The 25,420-nt window shown below is 41.7% G+C and overlaps 1 protein-coding gene across 2 annotated transcripts in view; it reads left to right on the top strand.

Moving 5' to 3' along the window:
* The window catches only part of CHN1 (chimerin 1), a 129,727-nt gene extending 105,538 nt beyond the window's left edge, over window positions 1-24,189 (top strand). For both annotated transcript variants that reach the window (XM_081935447.1, XM_081935448.1), the window contains 6 exons: window positions 4,357-4,441; window positions 13,081-13,254; window positions 14,802-14,879; window positions 16,285-16,422; window positions 17,155-17,260; window positions 23,311-24,189. In XM_081935447.1, coding sequence (XP_081791573.1) covers window positions 4,357-4,441; window positions 13,081-13,254; window positions 14,802-14,879; window positions 16,285-16,422; window positions 17,155-17,260; window positions 23,311-23,482 — 753 coding nt within the window. In that variant the 3' untranslated portion in view covers window positions 23,483-24,189. The remainder of the gene's footprint in view (window positions 1-4,356; window positions 4,442-13,080; window positions 13,255-14,801; window positions 14,880-16,284; window positions 16,423-17,154; window positions 17,261-23,310) is intronic.
* Window positions 24,190-25,420: the final 1,231 nt, after the last annotated feature.

Below are 25,420 nucleotides of genomic sequence, written 5' to 3'. Positions count from 1 at the left end.
TTTTTCCTTCTAAAGCATGGACTGAAAATGTAAGATTTCTAAGTTTTGGCCAAATCACGACTATTGTTAACCTTGAATAGGATTACTCCAGAGTTCTTTTTGTTTTCTGCTGCAACATGTTAACCCAGTGCTTCTCAATTATTTTCTGTCATGCCCCCCCTAGGAAGAAGAAAACATTTCGCGCCCCCCCGCGTGACTGTAAATAGTATCATTTGTCTATAAAATTGTTATAAGTACACCTCTGCATAACACTGTATCCTTATTAACGTATAAGAGAATAAAAAAAGAAAAATGTGGATCAATTTACAACAAAGAATAGCTTTATTAACTGTAGCAGAAAAGATTTAAAGGAGCACAGCTAGAACATATATATACATATATTTATATATAGAGTATCACAGAAGTGAGTACACCCCTTAACATTTTGTAAATATTTAAGTATACTTAAATATTTACAAAATGTTAAGGGGTGTACTCACTTCTGTGATAACACTGAAGAAATGACACTTGTATGTGCATGTATACATGTTACGGTGAAAGTCCGAAATCTGGTGAATGTCGACATTCACCGGTGAATGTCGACATTCACCAATCTCGCTTGGTGAATGTCCGAAATATTTGCTAAATGCCCTTATTTCTGACTTACACCGGTGAATGTCGACATTCACCAAGTACGTTTTCCCCTCTCTTTGGGGAGGAGGAGAGCCAGAGGATCGCCTCTCTTTGGGGAGGAGGAGAGCCAGAGGATCGCCTCTCTTTGGGGAGGAAAGTACGTTTTCCCCTCTCTTTGGGGAGGAGGAGAGCCAGAGGATCGCCTCTCTTTGGGGAGGAAAGTACGTTTCCCCCTCTCTTTGGGGAGGAGGAGAGCCAGAGGATCGCCTCTCTTTGGGGAGGAAAGTACGTTTCCCCCTCTCTTTGGGGAGGAGGAGAGCCAGAGGATCGCCTCTCTTTGGGGAGGAAAGTACGTTTCCCCCTCTCTTTGGGGAGGAGGAGAGCCAGAGGATCGCCTCTCTTTGGGGAGGAAAGTACGTTTCCCCCTCTCTTTGGGGAGGAGGAGAGCCAGAGGATCGCCTCTCTTTGAGGAGGAAAGTACGTTTCCCCCTCTCTTTGGGGAGGAGGAGAGCCAGAGGATCGCCTCTCTTTGGGGAGGAGGAGAGCCAGAGGATCGCCTCTCTTTGGGGAGGAAAGTACGTTTTGCCTCTCTTTGGGGCATCCTTTGAGGCGATCCTCTGGCTCTCCTCCTCCCCAAAGAGAGGGGGAAACGTACTTTCCTCCCCAAAGAGAGGCGATCCTCTGGCTCTCCTCCTCCCCAAAGAGAGGGGGAAACGTACTTTCCTCCCCAAAGAGAGGCGATCCTCTGGCTCTCCTCCTCCCCAAAGAGAGGGGGAAACGTACTTTCCTCCCCAAAGAGAGGCGATCCTCTGGCTCTCCTCCTCCCCAAAGAGAGGGGGAAACGTACTTTCCTCCCCAAAGAGAGGCGATCCTCTGGCTCTCCTCCTCCCCAAAGAGGGGGGGAAACGTACGTCGACATTCACCAATTTCGGTCTTTCACCGTAACATACACACACAAACACACACATATATTTCCTGCATGCAGTGATTTCTAGAAACAACACCTGCTCGTCTCAATGGGAAAGACCCATGCATCCCAGATGCGAAGACAGTCCAAGTGGTCTCTCCCTCTGTCTCTCTCTCTCCCTCGTCTCTCTCCCTCTCTCTCTCTCTCTGCCTTTCTCTTTCTGTCTCTCCTTCTATTTCTGTCTGTCTTTCTGTCTCCCTCTCTCTTTCTCTCTCTCTGTCTTTCTCTGTCTCTCTCTCACTCTCTCTGTCTCTTTCTGTCTCTCTCTCTTTGTCTCCTCTCTCTCTGTCTCTTTCTGTCTCTCTGTGTCTCACTCTCTCTTTCTGTCTCTCTCTTCTCTCTCTCTGTCTTTCTCTGTCTCTCTCTCCTCTCTCTCTCTCTCTTTCTGTCCCTCTTTCTCCTTCTGTCTCTCTCTGTCTCTCTCTCTGTGTGTGTGTCTCTCTCTGTCTATCTCTTTCTGTCTCACTTCTCCCTCCCTCCCTCTCACTAGCTCTCTCTTTCTCTATCATCTTCTGAAGGTGGGGGGGGGTTGAAAAGGGGCCCATTTTTTGTGCCTCCTGGGGCATCTGTGCACCCCATTTTTCACCTCCCCCACCCCCAGAAGCATTCTACTGGCAACAAATGGGCAAAAATGGCCCGGTTTTTGGCCAAAACCTTCCCCTCACGGCCAGTTGCAGGGCGTGGATCCCGCTCGGAGAAGGCGGAGCGGCAGCTCCTCCCTCAGCCAGGAGCCAGCGGGGGCTGGTCGGACAGGCAACCTTGGCGGGAAACTCCAGTCCGCCGCCGCCGCTGCGCTGTTGTCGCCGCCGTTGCACCCAGATGGAAAGGAAGCCTTCGCGCCCCCCTTTACGGAGCCTCGCACCCCCCCTGGGGGGCGCGCCCCACTATTTGAGAACCACTGTGTTAACCTGACTTGAATGTCAGAATGAATCAGTTGGTTTTATTTAGTAATTTAGCAGAGGTAGAAGAAATTTAAGCCCAGCTTTAATTGTACAGACTGAAAGGTTACGTACTAAATAGCCGAAGTAATGCCTTTCCGTGTTAAGAATATTGCGGTACCACAAGAAACTTGGTCTAATGAAATCCACATTAGTTAATTTTGGTTGGAACACAAATTTTAAGAATCTCATCTTAAAATGTTGCTTCCAGCAAGAGATTTCATTTCTTTTATATTAGCCATGGATACTTTGCCCAAACAGAGTTTTATTCGCTGGAGTGCAATTTTGTCCTACAGAAAATGTGAGATTAGGATCTGAGGAAGAACGATAGGCCTACTTTGGTCTGTTTTTTTCTTCATCAATCATTGTGGAGCATAAAAAAGTGTGAATTTCATATCGAAAGGTTCTTTTTAAAATATGGGACCTCATTCTTTAACAACATCCACACTGTCTGGAATTAAACCTTATATTTTCTCTGCAAGGCCCATAATATAGTTAGTGCCATAACCTTTTATTACATTAGGTACAGTGGTGGGCTTCAAAAAATTTTACTACTTGGTGGGCGTGGCATGGTGGGTGTGGCGGGGGAAGGATACTGTAAAATCTACATTCCCTCCCCGCTCCAGGGGAAGGTTACTGCAAAATCCCCATTCCCTCCCCGTCAGCTGGGACTCAGGAGGCAGAGAATAGATGGGGGGGGGGGGGCAGTCAGAGATGGTATTTACCGGATCTCCGAACTACTCAAAATTTCTGCTACCTTTTCTGCTACAGTTCTCCAGAACTGGTCAGAACCTGCTGAATACCACCTCTGATTAGGCACTTTTTATTATTGCAAACTGCATGGAATAACAAGTTTTACTAGAAAGCTAGGTGTGCATGGAAAGATTTGTACTGTGTGTCTGAAGCCATGCTTAAGCCTGCAATTGAAATCCTGTAGGCAGAGAAAAAGGGTCCACACTAGGGACCACCTGATAAAGCCTGTTTATCCTGTCTGAAGGGTCTCCATTGCTCCTTTTAAGAATGTACTGCTGGTGCAGACATAGCTTCATGATCAGCCTCACCTCGTCTCTTTCTATTGCTAATCACAATACCTGATGACTAATTGAAAGCAAGCAAAAACAAGCAAATTTATTAAAATTGGTTGGTCTTATAATAATAAAGATACTTTTTCAAACATTTGTATTTTTTTCCCCTCATGGCCCACAGAGCTGGTAGCGTTGCCTTTTAATCAGTCTTGATTCTTTTCATGTAGTGAATAGTAAATGTGTTTTTATTTATATGACCTAGATTTAAATAAGTGACTCTGGCCAGCTTACAAGAATTAAAAATACACAACTCCAGGTGTCAAAGATAAGAATAACCCCACTCACAGGAAAACAACAACAAACTTACATCAACACAACGGAGACAGCAGTTCCCTCCAGATCGAATTGTAATGACTTTGAATCAGCTGACCTTTTCCTCTCCGATGTAGAAATAGCTTGGCCCCATCTTTTCTCCCATCAACAGAAATGGGGCATATTCTGGCTTTGGGTTCTCCTGTTGGTCTCCAGGCTTCTCTTTCATACAGGGAGTTGGAAGTGGGCAAGAATCACTATGCGGCTAACGGGGTGATGATTCCCCACCATTTCTGCTATTGGAGCTTGAAGCAATCTAACCTGACACCATCTCTGTTTAAATTTATATTTTGGCATATTTTCCTGTAACAGACAACACGTGCCAGCAAGTTTAATTTGTTTTATTATTGCTATAGCTTTAAAAAAAAGAAGAAAGCTGGTGTGCTTTTGAAAAATCTCTCTCTCTCTCTCTCTTTTATTGTTTTCTGCTTTTGTTTTTCAGGTTCATACCTTCAGAGGACCACATTGGTGTGAATATTGTGCCAACTTCATGTGGGGCCTCATTGCTCAGGGAGTGAAATGTGCAGGTAACAATGACTCAGATTGGAGATGATGTTTCCCCCCCCCCCCCAATGTATTAACAGAATGTGTTGCCTTAATATTTAAACTGAATCCGAAGTGGCAGATATTAAAACTGGATTAAGATCCTGAAATCTAGCTCTTTCCCAGATAATGTATAATTATCAGTTGCTAAAATGCAGGAGAGTTGGAAGCGATAGAAGCTCCTGAATTTGCAAAATCGAAATAAAGATATACGATACGGTGCAGTCAAATCAAGCCTATTTATCCTCATCATAGTCTATATGCAACAAATAAATGTCTAGAACAGTGGTCTCCAACCTTTCTGGTACCAGGGACCAGTTTCATGGAAAACAATTTTTCCACATATCAGGAGGGATGGTTTCATGCACAAACTAGATCCCGCACATGTGTTAGATGAAGCTTCACTTGCTCGCCTGCTGCTTGCACAGACCAGTTCCTAAAAGGCCACCGTCTGGTACTGGTACTGGTCCTGGGCCCAGTGGTTGGGGACCTCCCTGGGCCTTGGGCGGAGGGGGAAGCAGATCTCATTCTGCAAAACTAAAGACGCTTCAATTGTCTCAATAATTAAGACACTTTTAACTTGGCATGTGGAATCATTTGCTTGCAGAAATTGCCGTGAAACATAGCCATTATTGTTGAAGTGAATTTCTGTTCATTTTGTCCGTTTCAATATTTTTTGATTTCTTAAACCAATGTAATTGGTGCATGAATAATGTGCAGTTTAGTATTTAATAGAGCGTAATATATTAAAAAGAGATTCTGTTTGTTGTACTGTAGTGGCTAAGACATCAGGCGGGAAACTGGGAAGTCTGTGAGTTCTAGGCTTGCCTTAAGCACAAAGTCAGCTGGATGACCTTGGGCCAGTTACTCTCCCTGTCAGTCCTAGGAAGGAAAGCCAGGGCAAATCACTTCTGAAAACTTGCCAAGAGAAAACAGCAGGACCTGTCCAGGCAGTCGCCAGGCAGACACATCTACACATAATATATCAAAAAGAACAAAAGCAGTTCTTCTTCTTCTGAAATGTTACATGTTTTCAAGAGCACGGAACAATTGTTCTTCCTAATTATGATCTAAGTGAAAAATAGGCAAGGAATGTATGAATTATTATTATTATTGTTGTTGTTGTTGTTGTTGTTATTATTATTATTATTATTATTATTATTATTATTATTCTTTTATTCATTAAACATGAAACTCAGTCAACTGAACATTTAAAAATGTATCACAAATATCATTGACTGGCGCTGATAGTTGATACAGTTGCTGCCAGCATCCTAGGTATCAACCAAGTATCTTCTTAAAATGTACGGTGTTCCAAGTAGCACAGTTTTTTGCAGTTCCACTGTTGTTATTGCAGGAAGCTGCAATTTCTTGATGTATTTTGTAAAATTCTTGGACATGGCACCAAGTGCTCTGATGATAATGGGTATCACTGTTACATGTTTCATCCATGATCACGTAGTTTCTATGGCCAGGTCGAATATTCATGATTTTTCCAGATTATTATTATTATTATATACTTTATTGAAACTCAATCAACTGAACATTCAAAAATGCATCTCACAACCATTGAGTGGTGCTAATGGTTGATATGAGTTGCTGCCAGCGTCCTAGGTATCAACCAAGTACCTTCTTAAGATTTTGTATTATTATTATTATGAGGTTAATCTTTGGTGAAATTCACAGCCTTTGGGCTGGTTGGTAGCTCAACAGCTCGAGTCCTAACCAAGGACCTAGGAACTGTTAATGTAATGTTGGAGGATATAAGTTGTTCCAAGTAGGGTGGTTTTTTGTAGAGTCAGAATGTTCAAGTCCGATAAATTGAGAATTTCCAAATAGCGAGGTAGCCCTTTAGGTATTGCTCCAAGGGCTCCAATTACAATCGGGACAACACACGATTTCTTTTTCCACAGTCGCTCAACTTCAATTTGCAAGTCCCAGTACTTTGTGATTTTTTTTCTTGCTGCTGATCTTCAATTAGCGCATCACCAGGTATTGCAATGTCAATGAAGCAAACTTTTTTTCTTTCCAACTATTGTTATATCAGGTGTGTTATGGGCCAAGTGCCTGTCAGTCTGAATTCTGAAATCCCACAAGATCTTGTCTTTTTCATTCTCTAGAACCTTCTCAACCTGATGTTCCCAGTGGTTTTTGCTGTACTCAAATCCAAACTTCTGGCACAGTTTCCAGTGAATGATTTTAGCAACTCAGTCATGGCATTGTTAATAGTCAGTTTGTTACTACCAACTGACTACTACTACTACTACTACTACTACTACTACTACTTATTATTATTATTAGTAGTAGTAGTAGTAGTAGTAGTACCACCTGTTGCTTATGAATTTTTTTTTGCTGCAACTACCTTCCAGTTTCCCCATACATGCGTCATTGGGGAACTCATGTTAAATGAAGCTCCAGCTAAATCAGAGAAGCTCAGGTGAAACTGTGCATTTTGAGGCTGGCTTGTTCACATGATGACATTTAAACCAATTGGATGTTGATTATTGGATATTAACTGTGATTGTGGCTAGAATAAAATCAGACATCTGATTTTCTTTTCTTGATACACAAGACAGGAAGACAGGGCATCTGCAAGGCCAGTGTTCGCCATATTTGCTCATGTAACACTCCACCATAATTTAGCCCATTTAATTATTTCTGATAACTTAGTCTACTAGTTCCTTCAGCGAAAACATCTTTCTGTAGAAAGCAGTACATAAATGGAGTACTCTTGCCTTGTACATTTATCACACTCACTCAAGTTCACTGCAATATTTTTAAGTTACGACAGGAAGAAAATGCAGGTGTTGAAATGTCTTATGTCAGAGGGGAAATTTAAACAATGTTGATCACTTTTATTAAAATGGATGGACTGCACTTAAAGTTCTTATATTTAGCTGGCTTTTCTTATTTGAGCTTGTAGACCAGTAGTAATTATAAAAAGTACAAAAGAGAATAAAACCTCTTTTGGCAGGTTGGCAGATATTGGATGCAAAGTAAGCTAAATATGTTTAGTTAGCCTAAAATTTCCCAGCTTTCGGAAGCATACAATATAATAGATACTTGAAAACTAGGGTTTCTGGCTGATATATAAACCTCCCTATTCTTAATGCCTTAATGAGACAGTTTTAGTCAGATGCTGTTTTAAACCTGATAACTGTTTCTTTGTGTTGTTGGTGTGCCCTACGTCTCCTATGCAGGAATAAAATAAAGAAGACTGTTGGACTACAGAATAAAGCAGCAGAAAGTATTTTCAAGGACTGTACACGGACAAGTGTAGGCTAGTAGGTCTACCTACGGGTTGTTGAACCCAGTTTTACTCCTGCCCCAAAAGCTTATCTTGATTTATGTACGGGTCAGCCCAAAAGGTCAGAGTCAGCTGGAGGTGCATTTCACAACCAGAGCCAAATGTGTGCAGCTGAACAGGCTGTTTCAGAAAGCAGTGAACGCGATGCTTCAGCCATTTCCTCTGAAAAGCCAGGCTGGAATCAGGTCACCGCTGCTTTGTGATCCATGTCTGCAAGCCTGAAAAATGGGAAGGACAGTTCCCTCTCGAATCAATCTAAGATTAGAGAACTTTGAGGCTTCCTGTTCTCCTTTCTAGTTGAGCTTGAATGTCCCGTCTTAAAAAGAGACGGCTGTTCTATTTGCAAAAGTAGGATGGCATAGAATGTCAAGCACTAGCAACTTAAAAGCAATGCTTGAAACAAAGAGTAAGATAAAATCAGCATCATTTTTATCCAGCTTTTGATGGTTCGGGAAGAGTATTTGAAGGAGCACTTTGAGTTTAGAATGCTGCATCTCTTCAGAAATAGAGTGGGGGGGGGAGGAAATAATACAGGGAGTCCTCAAGTCATGACCATTCATTCATCAGCCGTTCAAAATTGCAACAGTATTGACAAAGGGGAACTTATCCCCTGAGTTGCAGCCAGTGCAACATCCCCGCAACAACATGATTGTGCTTTTCCTGTCAGCTTCCCGCAAGCAAAGTCATTGGGAAAGGCAGCAGGAAATTGGAAGTCACTCCTACTGCCTCTGCTTTTTTGCCCAGCTGTGAACCGGCCATGCTCAGTAGCACCTCCCTGTGGCACTCCCCCATGCCCCCTGCAGTATCTGTGTTCCCAAGTGCCTGCTTGTGGCAACTCCAATGGCACATGCTCTGGAGTGCCTCTTCCCACATGTGCCACCCTGTTTTCCTGGGACTCTGGCTTCTTCCCACTTAATGGCCAATATGGTTCTGGGGTTACAAAAGCCACCAGGGCTGTGGGATTGTTGTTGCTAAGCAATGCAATCATTTGAGGTTGTGTTGCATGACCTCATTGCTTAGTGACAGAAGTTCCAACCCCAACTGCTAGTTCCAAGGACTACTTGTAGGAAGATTTTCTTATAAGGTATAGGTAGATGTATAGCACAAAAGGGCACTGGTCCTTTATAAAAGTTTATTTATAGCTAGTGTAATAGGTATCTTTTCTACAGTGCATAACCTACCATGGTAACTAGCCTGCAATTTCTCTCCATCACGGAATGTGGGTGGCTTGTCTCTTACTTAAATATGGTTTATATAATGTAGTTTCACACTCTATGCATATAGCCACCTACCTTAAAATAATTCTTTAGGGGCAGATTTTTCTAAAGCTTTGAGTGGGAGGAAGAAAAATTGAAGGCCCTGATACATTTTGAGCAAAAGAAAGAAAAAAATTTAGAGCTCTTTTTTTTTTTCCTTTTTAAAAATTGCCTTTAACTTTTTAGTGATTTGCTTTTGGGAGAAACAGTTTTTCCTCAGGAAGTAGAAGAGAAACGGGAACAAAAACTCCATACTTATGTTCAAAGTTGTAAGACCTCTGTTACATATCTCCTCTAATGGAGCATACCAACCAGGTCACCGATTTTCTTTCAGTAATACCAGCAAGCTAAGGAGAAGGAAGAAACTGATGGATATGAGCTACTTTGAAGTATGTGCTAATCCTTCTACATCACAAACTTAAATTTTCCAGGGTTGGGCCAAGTGCATTTAATTCTGCTATTTTTCATAGAATAGAATAGAATTGAATTGAATTGAATTGAATTCTTTATTAGCAAGTGTGATTGAACACACAAGGAATTGGTCTTTGGTGCATATGCTCTCAGTGTACATAAAAAGACAAGATGCATTCATCAAGAATCATAAGGTACAACACTTAATGATAATCATGGGGTACAAATAAGCAATCAATCAATATCAATATAAATCATAAGGATACAAGCCACAAAGTCACAGTCCTGCAGTCATAAGTGGGAGGATATGGGTGATAGGAACGATGAGAAGACTAATAGTAATAGTAATGCAGCCTTAGTGAATAGTTTGACAGTGGTGAGGGATATCAAGGTTTTTCTGTAACTTAGTGCATTTCATGGATTTCCACCTTCCTACGTTATCCTCCCGCCAAGCACCACACACATCTCTAATCAGGGAATATTTAAGAGGAGAGATTAGCAGCCATTTCCTGCCTTGGACTTGAGTTTCAGATTCGGATAATGGCTAAATCTAGGTAGGGATTCATACCCATACTCATTCATGAGATTTGTTCAATGGCTTGGGCAAACCACTTTTTTTTTTTTACAGAATAGTTGTGGCATAAAAACAGTGTCCTGGGTTTCTTGGAAAAAGGATATAAAAGGCATAACTGCCTGCAAGACAATATGGCTGCTTTTAGGCTAACCTCTGATGGATAGAGCAAGGAAACAGGATTGCCAGAACAGTTCACATACACAAAGAGCTCTAGAGTTAGAAGTCTATAAAAAAAGACAAAAACAACCCTCACTGAAAAGATAGATTCATAGGCAGCCTTTGTAACTGATCTGGAAGGAAGTTGAGCTAGATGAAAGTCTTACAGTCCAAATAGTTTACTTTACCACTAAAAGACACAAATGCTATCCTTTCACACGGGAGAGCTTGAATGGGCACAAGGTTCTTTTGGTGTCTCCAAGATTGTAGGTCTGTTTCTAGGAGGAAACATCAAGATCGAGGTAAACGAGCAGGACAAATTGTGAATGTCTTCTACAAGTGCTGTTCCTTGTTCAGGGTATTCAAGTGTGGATTAAAATTGCCTATGCCCTAAAACCCACTCTTTTTTTCTCAGTTAAATGACTTGGTTGTCTTCATGAAATAGCTCCATCACAGTTCAATATAGCTTAATAATCTATTTGCGTTTTTATTCTACTGAACATTCAAGTCCAAATGATCCTGTAAATCGCCAAAGAGAAAGATGGCATATGGAATTGGGCACTAGGATTTATCACGCATCTTGGTGGGTCTGTTGGTAAACTATACATGTTTTGGGTTCCATAGTAAAATAAAGGATGAGAATGTGGGTTAAACAAATGTTACGCTAATATTTAAGTCTTAGGGTTAGGGTCATGTGATCAAATTCGGATATTTGGCAACTGGCTCATATTTATGACAGTTGCTCTATCCCAGGGCTTCTGATAAGCAAAGTCAATGGAAAAGGTAGGTTCCCTTTACAGCTGTGTTACTAACTTAATACCTGCCATGATTCACTTAACAAAATTCTTCTCTAAGATGGCAATCTTAACACTGGGATGTAGGCGAAAATCTGTGTTTTCAGTTATATCTACTGAAGAAACAAAACGTACCATCTTGATTATTCTCATAGCGTTTTTTTCTTGAATTGAGATAAGCTCATATAAAGAACAACAAATACATATTTTCCTGTATTCTGAACAAGTATAAGTATTCCCAGGTCCTAAATTGCCCTTGAATTGGCCCCGAATGCAGCATATCTGAAATAGCTTATTTCATACACTTAAACCTCCAATCCAATTCTGATTTCACAGCAATTCTGATTTCAGAGCAGCAATTCTGATTTCAGAGCAAAACTCTTAGACTCTTAGACCTCTCTAGCTGTCTTTTTGAATAGCATATAAGCTTTTTTTTCTCCTCGTTTTTTTCTCTCCTCGTTTATGTTGGTTCTTAAACCTGACACAGTACTTATTCTCCCCTAGCGTAACTTACAAATATGATGGTTCTGTATTTAACACACACTGATATTTCTATAATGCATACTTGGCAACTGTGTATTTTCATGAATTATAAGCAGGTTGAAGGTTAGGGATGATAAAAATCAAATCAGCAGTAGAAGGGAAAGTGACAGCTCTGCTTATTGTACTCTCAGCAAATATTTGAAATAGATCCTCTTGGGGCAGCCTTAATACAGTGCTTATAGTTCTTGTGTTTGCTCATGCATTAATAAAAGCACATTATTTCAATTTCATTGGGAAATGCTAAAGTCGATCCCCCTCCCCCCCACTCCTAAATAGAAAACCTTTTCTGTGCTGCTCTAGAAATGAAAGAGGAAGAGCAGCTCGGCTGAGAGGTTTTAGCTTAATGTATCTGAAAATCCACTTTGCAATGTTTTTGAAGCTTTTTGCCAGCTAATAAAATTAAATATGGTCTAATCTCCTCTGCCTCGGTGGTCTGAGAAAACTACAAAACATTTGGGTAACCTGATAATGAGATAAAGAGGATTGCTGGTTTTAGAGGCTTTGAAGGAGAGTAGCAATGAATTCAGATGATTCCTTTTCATAATAGTGTTTCTGCTTTGACTCAGATGCATGCACACACATACGGGGGTGGCGTGGGGGAACAAAGGTTGGTGATAAAACATACCCTTTGCCTCAAGAAAGGACTGGGGGAGGTTTGCAGTATCTGAAAGGAGTTCCAGTAGCAGGATGTGGAATGACCTCTCTTTGGGTGGGGCATTCCAAAATCAATATTGGATGACTTCTTCATAAAGTGCCCTTGCAAAACCTATTCATGCTTTATGGTAACGGTGGGTAAGCTCTGCCTTGAGCTAGAGCAGGGGTGTCAAACTCAAGGCCCAGAGGCCGGATCTGGCCCACAGGATGCTTAGATATGGCCCGCGGGGCATCCCTGGAAACAGTGGACCAGCCCGCGGTGCCTCTGCCAACGAAACTGGAGCTCAGGAGGGCCACAAGCGGCCCTCCCGTGTTCCATTTTCACTGGCAGAGGGTTGCAGGAGGCTGTTGCAACCGAAAATGGAGCCCAGCAGCCCGTTTTTGCTGGCAGAGCACTCAGGCCAACACAAGTGCCCCCGACATGCTGGCCACACCCACCCTGCCCCCTCCCCAACATCAAAAATAACCCTTATGCAGTCCTCAATTAAATTGAGTTTGACACCCCTGAACTAGAGGATGCTCAGGCAGCTCACTGAGCATAGCTTCCCGTGTCTTTTGGATGTGTCCACAAAATTTATGGTAGGTAGCTAGAAATGTAACCTATTTGTTCTGCTGCCAGGCTTTCAAAGCTAAAAATGTATTTTGCCACTGGCAAAATCACCTAGCTCTAGTGATGAATGACCTGGTTCCCTAATTTTAGTGCGCTAGAATTTAAGAAATTAAACTGGCAGGTATCCCACACCTAGTTATCTGCAACGACTGACATCGCGATTACGTGAGAATGGATTCTGTGCTGTCCTGATTCACATCCTGCATAAATCCACACAACTGTAGCCGCGTCTTTGGGTGCGTTGCATAGTTTACAGGTATAGTTTCATTGCACTGAATCTCTTGCTAACGTTTCTTTTTTGTCTTCTTCTTTCATCAGATTGTGGCTTAAATGTTCATAAACAATGTTCCAAGATGGTCCCGAATGACTGCAAGCCAGACTTGAAGCATGTTAAGAAAGTGTACAGCTGTGATCTCACCACGCTAGTAAAAGTACACTTAACAAAGAGACCAATGGTTGTAGACATGTGCATTAGGGAAATTGAGTCAAGAGGTAAAGCATATCTAATTGATTTGGTTGCCTTGCTAATCATCCTGCTAAATTGATCGCACTCAGTTGGGGGCTAGCGCTAACTAGTTTTACCCAGGGTGGTCCTAAAATTATCAGTGGCCTTGGAGAAAAACAAATCTAAATTCCATTCATTTAGAAAATAGCAAGCCTGTATTACTGTCTTTTCTTTGATAGTACCGAGATAGAAAAATACTGTTCCATTATAGTTGGATGATGTTTATGCTACTGAGAACTAACATTCCTTTTTTGAAATCATTTTTGTGAGAAATGTATTTCCTCCTCCCAAGTCTTTCTTCGCTATGCTTGTTTGTTACTTACATAAGTTTAAATATATGTAAATCAGTGTAAGTATCCAATATGTGAGGGTTATTTTCGGATTCTTTCATCTACTTTTCATTCATTCTATTTGACAATCAAATAGAGGGGGGGGGGGGGCTCCATAGTGAAGAAATGGTTGAGAACCACTGTTCTAATACTTTTTTATGCAGGAGCCATTGCTCTTCTTGTACTTTTTTTGCACTTCTTTCTTTTCCTTCCATAACCCCTTTTCCACACGCCCCACTTTTGACACAAGAGTGGTCTCTCCAGCATTCAGACAACTTATATCCTTCACTCATTCTTTTACTTTTATCATAAATAATTAGATCAATCATCCTTTTTGATTGATTCTTTTCCTGTGTGTACATAATGAATTGCACATAAACAATTATTTCTGAGCAAACTGTCAATATTCTCATTCATTTTGGGGTTTCCAAATGGCCCAGTTTCTCTCTCTGTGTCTCTGTCTCTGTCTGTCTCTCTCTCTCTCTCTCCCTCCCTCCCTCTCTCCCTCCCTCCCTCCCCTCCTCCCTCTCTCTCTCCCTCCCTCCCTCTCTCTCTCTCTCTCTCTCTCTCTCTCTGTATGTGTGTTCAGCAGCCTAAAAAACCCTCCCTTTTTACAATCCTATAATTCCAGCTGACATCAAATAATATTTTATGTACATTTTAGCCCTTTTATTCATGATTAAATCTACAATTTCACTCTGTATGTATTTATCAGCTGTTTCACAAGCAGAGACAGCCTTCATCACATCTTTTTCTTTTCTCTTAGTTTCAAAGACACCCCAAATATCCATTTTGGTGGTTTGTTAATTCATGTTTTTTAACATTCTCTATCTTGTATTGCATCACAATCTTTTGTATGTCATGGATGTCACCAGATGGGCCTGAACCCATCTTAGCGTCAATTGCACATAATTTCCTGGGCTTAATGTTTATTACTTCTTATCTGTACTTTGTGTAAAGCTGTTTACCTTAAAAGGAAAAGCATGATGAGTATGTACATATGCATCTATGGCATCTTCTTTATTCCGGAAACATTATCACAAATATGTTTGCACAGAATAATTGAAAGCTGATTATAAAATTATGCTGAGTAAGAAAGTTACAGCTTTAAAAAATGAGCTCTGGTTTATGTACTGCTAACCGTAAAGTACGTGTCTATCAGAAAACAATTATTGCTTAATCTTGTAATGATTTTAATTTAAAAGGACTCAATTCTGAGGGGCTCTACCGAGTATCAGGATTCAGCGACCTCATTGAAGATGTCAAAATGGCTTTTGATCGAGGTATGTTCTTTACCCAGTGCTTACCATAACAATTGCCTCTATCGTATTTGCTAGAATCCGGTGAATGAATATTGCATGACTAGTAGGAAGTTGATTTGGTTCTGTGAAAGCAGTCCTCTCAGCAGTGCCAAATATGAAGAATTTTTAACCTGTAAGAGCTTGGGATGCTGTGATATGAAGTGCTGGGCAGGTTAGATCAGTGGTCCAGGGAAGAAAGAATTAAAAACAAACTAGATGTATTTCAATTATTGGGCATGCTTTAAGTAGCTGCTTAGATCTCAGCCATTTCACAGCTCATTCTCCAAAATAAAAAAGTATGGAGAATTAGATTTGAGTTCAAAGAGTGGCTTTAAAAAGTTTTCAAAGCACACAGTTTGTGATTACTTAATACTACTACAGCTTCCATGTTGGAAACGCCAAAGTGCTTCCCTGATGAAAGTGTTTGCTAGTGATGTCACCTTTCCTGGGGGACATCCAGTTGAGGGCTCCTTTTGTGTCCCTATAAGTTTCCCACCAAAGTACCCATTTATCTACTCATACTCACCCACTTTTGCTCTGCTGGGTCACTTTTGCTCTGCTGGAGTGCGTGACGGGAGCTCACCCGCAGCTGCAACCAGGTCGCAAACATGAGCCTGCCCAGCCTTCATCAGCCCACTCTTCTAACCTCTTGAGCTACCGTGCTCTGATTACTTATAGTCATCTGACTTACTGTAGCACTTACTCTTATGAATAATACTAGGAGGTGACTGTAATTATCTTTTTTTCATCTGTGCTAATTTGCTAACGAGGCTAAAATTTGGTTTTTATTAATTTTAAAAAGTTGATGGTTGTCCTGGAATGTGATTTTGTGCAACTTTTCCTCATCTGACATTCTCAATATATGTTGGACTACGCTTCTCACTGAGTCTAATGGTTGGAGATTATGGATGCCATAGTCTCTCATTGTACCAATTCCATTGTAGGGGTAACAAAACAAGCAGAAATCTATTGCTTCATGTCTGACTTTCTACGTCATGGCACTATTTATTTAAAAAATAATCTTGCATTTGAAACGCAAAACACCGCCAAAATTTCATTGAAATCAATTATAATTCTGTGAGAATAGAAATTAAAATGGCGATGCAGTCTGCAGCTAAATCACAGAGCCCAGCTATTGTGACCACAGGCAATTTTCTCTATTTTATATTTTATTCTTTGCAGATAAGAATTCCATAGAATTCTTGAATTCTACTGTTTATAGAACAGTGTCTTCATTTGAAAATGCATTTTACCTTGTTTCTTCTTTTGTGTTGTATGTACAACAGTGTATGTATTGTCTTAAATATCATTGCAAATTACAAATCCATTCGTTACTATTACGTACATTTTATATTCCGGGTCTCCCTCCCTCTTTATTTATGTACAGATGGAGAAAAAGCAGACATTTCTGTGAATATGTATGAAGATATCAACATTATCACTGGTGCACTTAAACTTTACTTCAGGGACTTGCCAATTCCATTAATCACATATGATGCCTACCCCAAATTCATAGAGTCTGCAAGTAAGCCTTAAATTGCATCATTTCTCAAATGGGTACTTTTATTACCATGAAATTTGTCTAAATTGTTCGTGTTTGAAACAAGGGATATATGTATATTGCAGAGCCAGTTTTTCTCATCTTTAAAGAGCTCAGCCATATTGCAACTTCTGAAGAAATCAGCACTTTTTTTAGTACTAGAAAAAAATACTCTGAAATAGCAAGTTGGTTACCAGTACACACAGTATTATTGAACAATTGATTATCAGAGATTTTGTGGCAGCATTCTTGAAGGCGGTGAGTTCAATTTATGAAGAGCAGCTAGTCCTCTTGTCGTAGCTATATGCTTGTAGCTTTAGTATTTTTAATATCTAGGCCAGCCATTCAGATTGAGTTAGCAAGAGGATTAAACAAGGTTGCTCACGAATGCCAGCATATTTAGGTAAATCATACCTCTAAAATACCAGAATGTGTTCAGATTGAGCATTTTTCTAGGCATGGGCATGTATGAGTCATTACTAGCTTGAAATGGAAGCCAACCAAATGTTCCTAGAAGACCTCTCAAGCCATCAATAAAGCCACCTTCATTTGACCCTCAATATGAAGCTTCCTACTTTTCCTTTCCTGGTGTGGAATTCAATCAGGCAATATTGAAAATGTGTTATATCAGGAAACATGGGTCTTAGAAGAGGAGGCTCCTCTAACTTTCTTTTGTGTATCTTTGGGCTTAAAGTTTATCAGGTGTTTCAATTTCAGAAACCACAGATCCTGATGAACAGCTGGAAATACTTCATGAAGCACTGAAGCTACTGCCGCCTGCACACTGTGAAACCTTACGCTATCTTATGGCTCATTTAAAAAGGTATTAAATGAAAGGGATTGTCCTCAATTCAAGCCCACCAAGCAATTATTCCAGGTTCTTGTGCTAACTGCTCCCATTTTAAAGTCCTTTGGTCTCTACATATATGACCTCTTGCTGAGCCAGGGTAGGCGTAATGCAACCATCCTAGGTTTTCTTGATCTCTCAGCAACCCTAGATACCATTAATCATCATATCCTTCAGGGAGAGGTCTGACTGGTTTTCAGAGTGCCTGAAATGTTGATGCTCTTAGCTTAGGGGTCCCCCTAGACCAGCGGTTCTCAAATAGTGGGACGCGCCCCCCTGGGGGGGCGCGAGGCTCCGTAAAGGGGGGCGCGAAGGCTCCCTTTCCATCTGGGTGCAACGGCGGCGAAGGCGTGGGCGAGGCATAATATATGCCGCCTGGAAGTGGCAGCACTTCGGACTGTGGATTTTCATTGGAGCCGCGGGCTGGAGCTGTGCAAGAAGCCTGCTCGGGCGGGGGTGGGAGGGAGGGAAGCATGGGACCGCCCGTCTTCGCCACCGCGCAGCTCGCCTCCCCGCTAGCAGCTCCACCGCCAGCATTCCGTCTGGAAGCTCCACCGCAACAGCCGCTGTTGGGGAAGGGACAAAGGGGCGGCGGTCGCCCGATCTTGCCACCGCCACCCCTTCGCCCCTGGTAACGGCGACTGTTGTGCTGCTGCTTCCAGCTGGGATGCTGGAGGAGCTGCTGGCAGGGAGGGAGGGAAGAAGGGCAGAAGGGAGGTGGAAGGAAGGAAAGAAAAGCAGACACGCCGGAGGGAAAGAGGAAAGAAGGCAAGCAGGCAGGAAGGAGGCAGAAGGAAGGAGGGAAGAATGGAACTGGAAGGGAGGCAGGGAAGGAGGGAGGGAGAAAGGAAGGATAGGAGGATAGGAGGATAGGGAAAGAGGAAAGAAGGCAGGCAGGCAGAAGGGAGGGAGGTGCAAGGAAGGAAGGAAGCATAGATAAGCAGGAGGGAAAGAAGGCAGGCAGGCAGGAGGAAAGAGGAAGGAGGGAACTGGAAGGGAGGCAGGGAAGGAGGGAAGGAGAAAGGAAGGATAGGAGGATAGGGAAAGAGGAAAGAAGGCAGGCAGGCAGAAGGGAGGGAGGTGCAAGGAAGGAAGGAAGCATAGATAAGCAGGAGGGAAAGAAGGCAGGCAGGCAGGAGGAAAGAGGAAGGAGGGAACTGGAAGGGAGGCAGGGAAGGAGGGAGGGAGAAAGGAAGGATAGGAGGATAGGGAAAGAGGAAAGAAGGCAGGCAGGCAGAAGGGAGGGAGGTGCAAGGAAGGAAGGAAGCATAGATAAGCAGGAGGGAAAGAAGGCAGGCAGGCAGGGGGAAAGAGGAAGGAGGGAACTGGAAGGGAGGCAGGAAGGAAGGGAAGGAGGAAGGGAGGGTGGAAGGAAGGATAGACAAGTAAGAGGGAAAGAGGAAAGAAAGTATGTGACTACGGTGGGAGACGAGGAAAGACCGGTGTGCTATGTTATGCAGAGGTGTACTTATAACAATTTTATAGACAAATGATACTATTTACAGTCGCGGGGGGGGGGGGGGGCGCGAAATGTTTTCTTCTTCCTAGGGGGGGCATGACAGAAAATAATTGAGAAGCACTGCCCTAGACTCATAGCTTGTGCTTGATGAGCATGTAGCAGCCTCACCAGGAAGGTCTTCACACAAATTGACCTAATATGCAATTGTTGCTCTTTCTGGCCCAGACTCCCTTCCTATATTTACTCATGGCTTGGTAACTTAATGTGGTTGATTACAACATGGTCTTCATGAAACTCTACTAGAAGACTAAAATTCACTCATATTATCACATATCAATGGGGAAAAAATAAACCTCCTTTTTTGTTATCATATTAATGCATTTATTCTCATTTTATTCCTTTGTCATTGTTTATTTTATTGTTCACTTATTCTACTTCTGTTTGCATGCCTTTAATTTTCTTTTTTACTATTGTAGGCTGCCTAGAGTAGCCCCACTGTGAGATAGGCATCAAATAAATTCAATAAATAAATAAATATTACCAGATGAATGCCTTCTGGTGGTTTATGCAACATCTCCAACAATCTACCTACCGAATTTTTCGGAGTATAAGACGCACCAAGGTTTTGAAGAGGCAAATTTTTTTTAAAGGTTTTGCACTCTGCAAACCTCCCCCAAAAAAGCCTGTTCCCCCCCCCCCCCAAAAGGCATGAATAGCCTTTAGGAAGCTTGTAGAGTGTTCCGGGGCGGCGGCAAGAACGAGCAAAAAAGGGCATTAGGAAGCTTATAGAGTGCTCCTGGGGGCTGGGAGGGGGAAAATGTGAACAAATGTGTTTTTTGCTCATTTCTGCCCTCCCCAGCCCCCAGGAGCTCTCTGAAAGCCTCCTACAAGCTGTGCACGGCCATTTTGGTGAAGGGGCGGGGTTTCAGGAGGCAGAAAAATGCGGTATTCAGTGTATAAGATGCACCCACATTTTCAGCCTCTTTTTTGAGGGAAAAAGGTGCGCCTTATACTCCAAAAAATGCGGTAGCTTGTTTCATACAATAATCTATCTCTGTACTTGCAATTTTTCTATCTGATTTTACTTTACCAGATATCTCTATCTGCTCTATTGTTAAGCTGGTGTGTTGGCCAGGTTCCACTTCATTGTTGGAAGTAACTTTGTCTTGGGTCTTCCTCATTGTGATTACCATATTTTTTGGAGTATAAGATGCACCTTTTTCCCCAAAAAAAGAGGGTGAAAATCTGGCTGCATCTTATACACTGAATACAGCATTTTTGGCCTATGGAAACCCCGCCCCCTTTGCAAAAATGGACGTGCAGAGGGTTTGGGAGGCTTGCAAAGTGCTCCTGGGGGCTGGGGAGGGCAAAAACGAGAAGAAAGCGGGCCGTTTTTGCCCCACAGCCCCCAGGAGCACTCTACAAGCCTCCCAAAGCTCTGCATGCCTTTTTTTTTTTTTTTTTTTGCAAAAAAAACGAGACATATAGAGGGTTTTGGAAGGCCTATAGAGTGCAAAAACTTTTTTTTAATGTACCTTTTCAAAATCATGGTGCATCTTATACTCCGGTGCGTCTTACAGTCTGAAAAATACGGTATTTAATTGCACTATCTGAGTTTGCAGTTGGAGGGACAGAACACCTCTCAGTTCTGACTCCGGCCCTTTAAAATACCAACTTGGAGAGTCAATTCAGGGCAGAGTTGTCTAACTTCCGAACCCTTTGTTCCCAAGCTTACAGCTCCTGTCTGTCGTTATAGGTGTCTGGCGTGATTTAATTCCACATTAAACAGAGCCTCTGGGATGGGTTGTTTTTCTAATGTTTTCTTTATAATTCATGAACTTTCCAATAATGGAAATTTAGTTATTTAACGACTAAACCCTTAATGGCATTTCTCTTGAGTTGTAAATCAGCAATATTCGTTAGAGCTTTTGTTTAGTCTGCTCAAAAACTAATTTACAAATGTGAGGTTTTTTTTTTTCTGAAATAGGCAATTAGCCACCATAAAGCAAATCATAGCCTCTCAAGGCAGCAGTTTGCATGTATGTTATGCCATTAAAGCAGAAACAGGGAGGGGGCAGCTGTTCCTACTGTACCCATTAACTAGATGCAGAAGGTGTGGGATCTGTGGCGGTCCGTCTTCTGCAGTGGCTTTGGAAGCGATTGGATTACATTTTACTGCTTTATGTCATGAGTGTAGAAGAGGCCAGGGTAACCTTTTATAAAGGCACATGGTCTTATTCACTTCTAGACTTTTATCCTTCCTCTGTGGAATTCATAACGGCACGCGAGTCTCAAAATAGCTTTTACTTGTTTATATGTTGACTTTCCGAACATAAATCTTTTCAAACTTGTTTACATGTAACATCCAAATACATGTTTTAAAACACAATAAACTAAATGACACCATCCCATAAAGAATCATCAAGATCCTTTCCAAAGTGTAGCGGGAAGTAGATGGCTCTGTGGAGGGAAGAATTCTCCAAGCAGAACAAGGGCAAAAGTTGGACATTTCTCTCCTTGACCCCCCTCCCGCTTCTCCCTGCTTTGTTCATGGCTTTAAAGAGTCTAGTTGACCATATAGAAAATGGGTGTCTGTCTAGTCCCCGCTGTGGTATTGGGGTGCAATCGACTGACCATTGCCTTATTTGGTGATTGTCAACCTCTCAGCCTAATTTTATTCTGTAAAATTCTTTTAATTTTCACGAATAGGAAGCTACCATGCTGCAAAGCATAGCACCAGTCATAAGAATAAAATATTTCTAGTAATACTTTGGGTATTAGACTCAAAAACATTGTTAGGAATTAAAATAGTAAGTGCTGAAGGCCAGCAGTTTGTTTGCAACACATCTAACCAGGGTTCCGGCAAGCACTACTGCCGGTTCACGCATGTGTGCATTGTGCGTGCATGCACAGTTCAATTAAAATTGTTCTGCGCATGCGCAAAACTGAAAGACAGGCGCTGCCGGGTCCAGCGGCACATGCCACCAAACTACTTCCGGTTCAGCCGAACCAGTCCAAACCAGTAGGAACCCACCACTGTATCTGATGTTTTGCGAGAATGCCTGCACCGTGGTATAACTGGAACCAAAAAGTTAAAGAACCTTGCACAAGATGGGTAGATTAGATAAATAGAGGAAAAGTAATGTTGGATAAAAGCTCAGTCTCCTCTTTCGGCCACTAGCCAATCAGAGAACAATAGCAATTGTCTGCTATTTTTTACCAACATCTGATGTTCAGAGTTGCTTTGCTTCCAATCACAGATAACTTTAGCATTGCAAGGACACGAAAAGCCTCATCTGGCATGCATTTGCGCAATCCATAGTATCAGTAGATGCTGCGTGAAATATTTTCTTATATCGTGAAATGTCTCATCGTTCATCTTTCTTCAGTGATTCTGAATTCTAGTAGTAGTGTATGAGAGGAAGAGGAAAGATCTCCTCTACTAAGACAACTCTACTTAGGGTTGATCTAAGAGACACTGATTAATGCAAGAAAGACTTGTCCAAAGCAAACTACCATATTTTTCGCTCTATAAGACACACTTCTCCCCCGCAAAAGTGGGTGGAAATGTCTGGCACATGAGAGGACACCTATCTGTGGTCCTCTCAGGCTCCTCCTGATTTTGTTATTCTTGTTTTCCTCCTCTGAACCTTGGTCAGGTGCATCTTATGGAGTGAAAAATATGATACTTCCTATTACCTACAAATAATAGGCAGCTGAAGAAATGTTCTGCTTTGTTGGCAGTGGTGTGCGATGTGCAAGGAATCAAACATTTTCAAGATTAAGATATACAGTATGTGTGTGTGAGAGGGAGGGAGAGAGAGAGAGAGGGAGGGATGGAGAGAGGGAGAGAGGGAGAGGGAGAGAATAAATGAATCACCCTTTGTTAGCTCCAGTACCTTACTCACAAGACAGCTAATATTTTATTTTGTTGTTCCTCCCTTCAATCTGCCTTATCGTTGTCATCAATCAATCAATCAATCAATCAATCAAACTTTTATTTATAAACCGCACCCTTTCCTAAACAGGACTCGGGGCGGTGTACAGTCATTATTAAAACCATATACATATCAAAATAGATGTGCATAAATATACATATACATAAACTTAGACATAGACGGAGGAGGTAGAAAATATACTGTACCATATTTAATTAAAAATACAAATAAAATTAAAATTCCCTTAAAAATTCCACAATAAGATGTTTGCCAGGAGGTGAAAGATGGAGCTATAAATCTGCTAAGCCAGCTAATTGGAACAGGTGGGTCTTAAGCTTCTGTCGGAAGGAGCGGAGGTCGTTAGTGGTTCTAATATCGGGGGGGGGGGATGTCTCATGGTCATCTTACCCATCATTCTTTTATCAGCCTTATTGGAGCATTTCCATAACTGTTAACTAGGAAACACTGAGAATTTTAGTTTTGCACAAAGGCTGCGATTATGTCTGTTCAAGCTACCTTTAATTTGTACGTCATGTGACCCTTTTCATTTCTGGGTCCACGAGATCACGATTACAGCTCGTTCAGGCTTTTGCTGGCTCGCATTTTAATCATATTCTGCCTTGTTCCAGGGTGACTCTCCATGAAAAAAAGAACCTCATGAATGCAGAAAACCTTGGCATTGTTTTTGGACCAACCCTTATGCGAGCGCCCGGGCTGGATGCAATGGCTGCCCTGAATGATATCCGTTATCAGAGACTGGTGGTGGAGATGCTTATAAAAAATGAAGATATTCTATTTTGAACTTTGGAGTACGTGTGCAAGGGTTTCTTAGCAGATGGCGAGAAAAATCGGAGGACTGTGAATAATTGAGCCGGCTCCTGCGGCTGAATTTTTATTGTGAGGTTGTGTTGTGTGAAAGGTGTTTCTTATGTTGCTTTTGCCCATACAGAAAAAAAAATTGGGGAGAGGTGATCATAAGCTCTACTTCCCAGGATTATAGCTGTGTGGGCTATTTCATCCTAGTTTCTGTTAACCTGGTCTGTTTCTTGCTCACCTCTTTTGTGAGGCTTCTCCTACAAAGGCCACAGGAGAAGGCGTCAGCATCTGAATTCTTCAATAGCCTGTGACTGTGATTTAGCATGTTTCTCAGTGTCAATCTGTGGTGGTTTCCTGCTCTGTTTTGTCATTGGTCTTTCAGAGGGGGAGGGGGGAAGAAACTCCAGAGAACCAGAACCTCTAAATGTTTATTGACATCTCCTGTCATTCTTTTCCTACTTGAAGGATAACTTTTGTTGGATTTCATAACATTTATTTAACTGCTGGAAAATACACGTTCATGTACCAGAAACATATTCTGATTGCCATTTTTAAGTAAAGCCTTTGAGTGTATTTCCTGTTAGAGATGGCAACCCTGAATGAATGAAAATGGCTTTGTGGTTTTCAGTTGTCTTTTTGTACTTCTGCTGGGCATGCCTATTAATTTATTAAAGTTTTGCTTTAGAACCTTACCAAGCTTTATTTATATATTTATTAAGGGTATTTTTTGTATGAATAACTCATAGCGGCGAACATACATTAATGCTTCTCCCTCCTCTTGTTTTCCCCACAACGACAACACTGAGGGTTAGGGTCTCCACATTGTTGGACTAATTTTCCAGCAGTGCCAGATCGTTTTCTGTTATGAATACCCCCAGGATCATCAAATCTGTTGCACACTTTTGTGTCATCAGCAAGAAGACAAACCTTATCTAGCAATCTGTCTGTTGCCCCAAAGGTGCTTTTTCTCTGTTGCCCCAAAAGTGCCACCTGAAAAAGCACCTTTGGGACAACCATGATCTGGATGACTGAGAATCTCTACAGACCATCCTTCTGTTGTATCCATGCACCATGGTGGCACAGTGGTTAGAATGCAGTATTGCAGGCTACTTCTGCTGACTGCCAACTGTTCGATCACAGGCTCAAGGTTGACTCAGCCTTCCATCTTTCCGAGGTCAGTAAAATGAGGACCCAGCTTGTTGGGGGCAACACGTTGGCTCTGTAAACCGCTTAGAGAGAGCTGTAAAGCACTCTGAAGTAGTATATAAGTGTAAGTAATATATCACTTAATAAATACATTGAACAGAACAGGATCGAGGACTGATTCTTGTGGTACACCAAGTATTACTGGTCTCTATTCAGACAGAGCCCCGTTAATAATCACACACTGGAATCAATCCCTGAGTCAACTTCTATCCACTGAAACATCAAATGGTTAAGCCTTAAGCCTATACAACTTTTTTTATGAGCACATTACATGGGACTGTATCAAATGCTTTGCTAAAATCCAGATCGGTTATGTCTACAGTACCCACCTCATCCAAAACATTTGTGACACAGTTTTAAAAGTCAATCAGATTAGTATGACACGATATGCACTTGGTAAAGCCGTGCTACTTTGGGTCCATCAAGTTGTGCGCTTTTAAATGTTCATTAATCCTGGGGTTTTTTTTTTCAGGAGAGGTTCCATTAACTTTATTACTACAGATATTAAGATCACTGGCCTATAGTTTCCAGCTTTCCAGAAATATTGTAAATCATGTAAATTTAAGGGACTCATTCAGATTACTTCAGATATAGTGGACTTGGTCCAGGGGGCAGCTGGATGCAGATTTTGTCTATAGGTAAACCCCAAATTATGACCTTTTTTTAAGCAATTGCTTGAAGTTACAGCAGTGCTGAAAAAAATGACTTATGACTTAA

Source organism: Natrix helvetica, assembly GCF_964273705.1.
Source record: "Natrix helvetica genome assembly, chromosome: 1".
Taxonomy (NCBI): Eukaryota; Metazoa; Chordata; class Lepidosauria; order Squamata; family Natricidae; genus Natrix; species Natrix helvetica.
The sequence above is the reverse complement of the archived record's forward strand: the minus strand, read 5'-3'. Positions and strand labels throughout refer to the sequence as shown.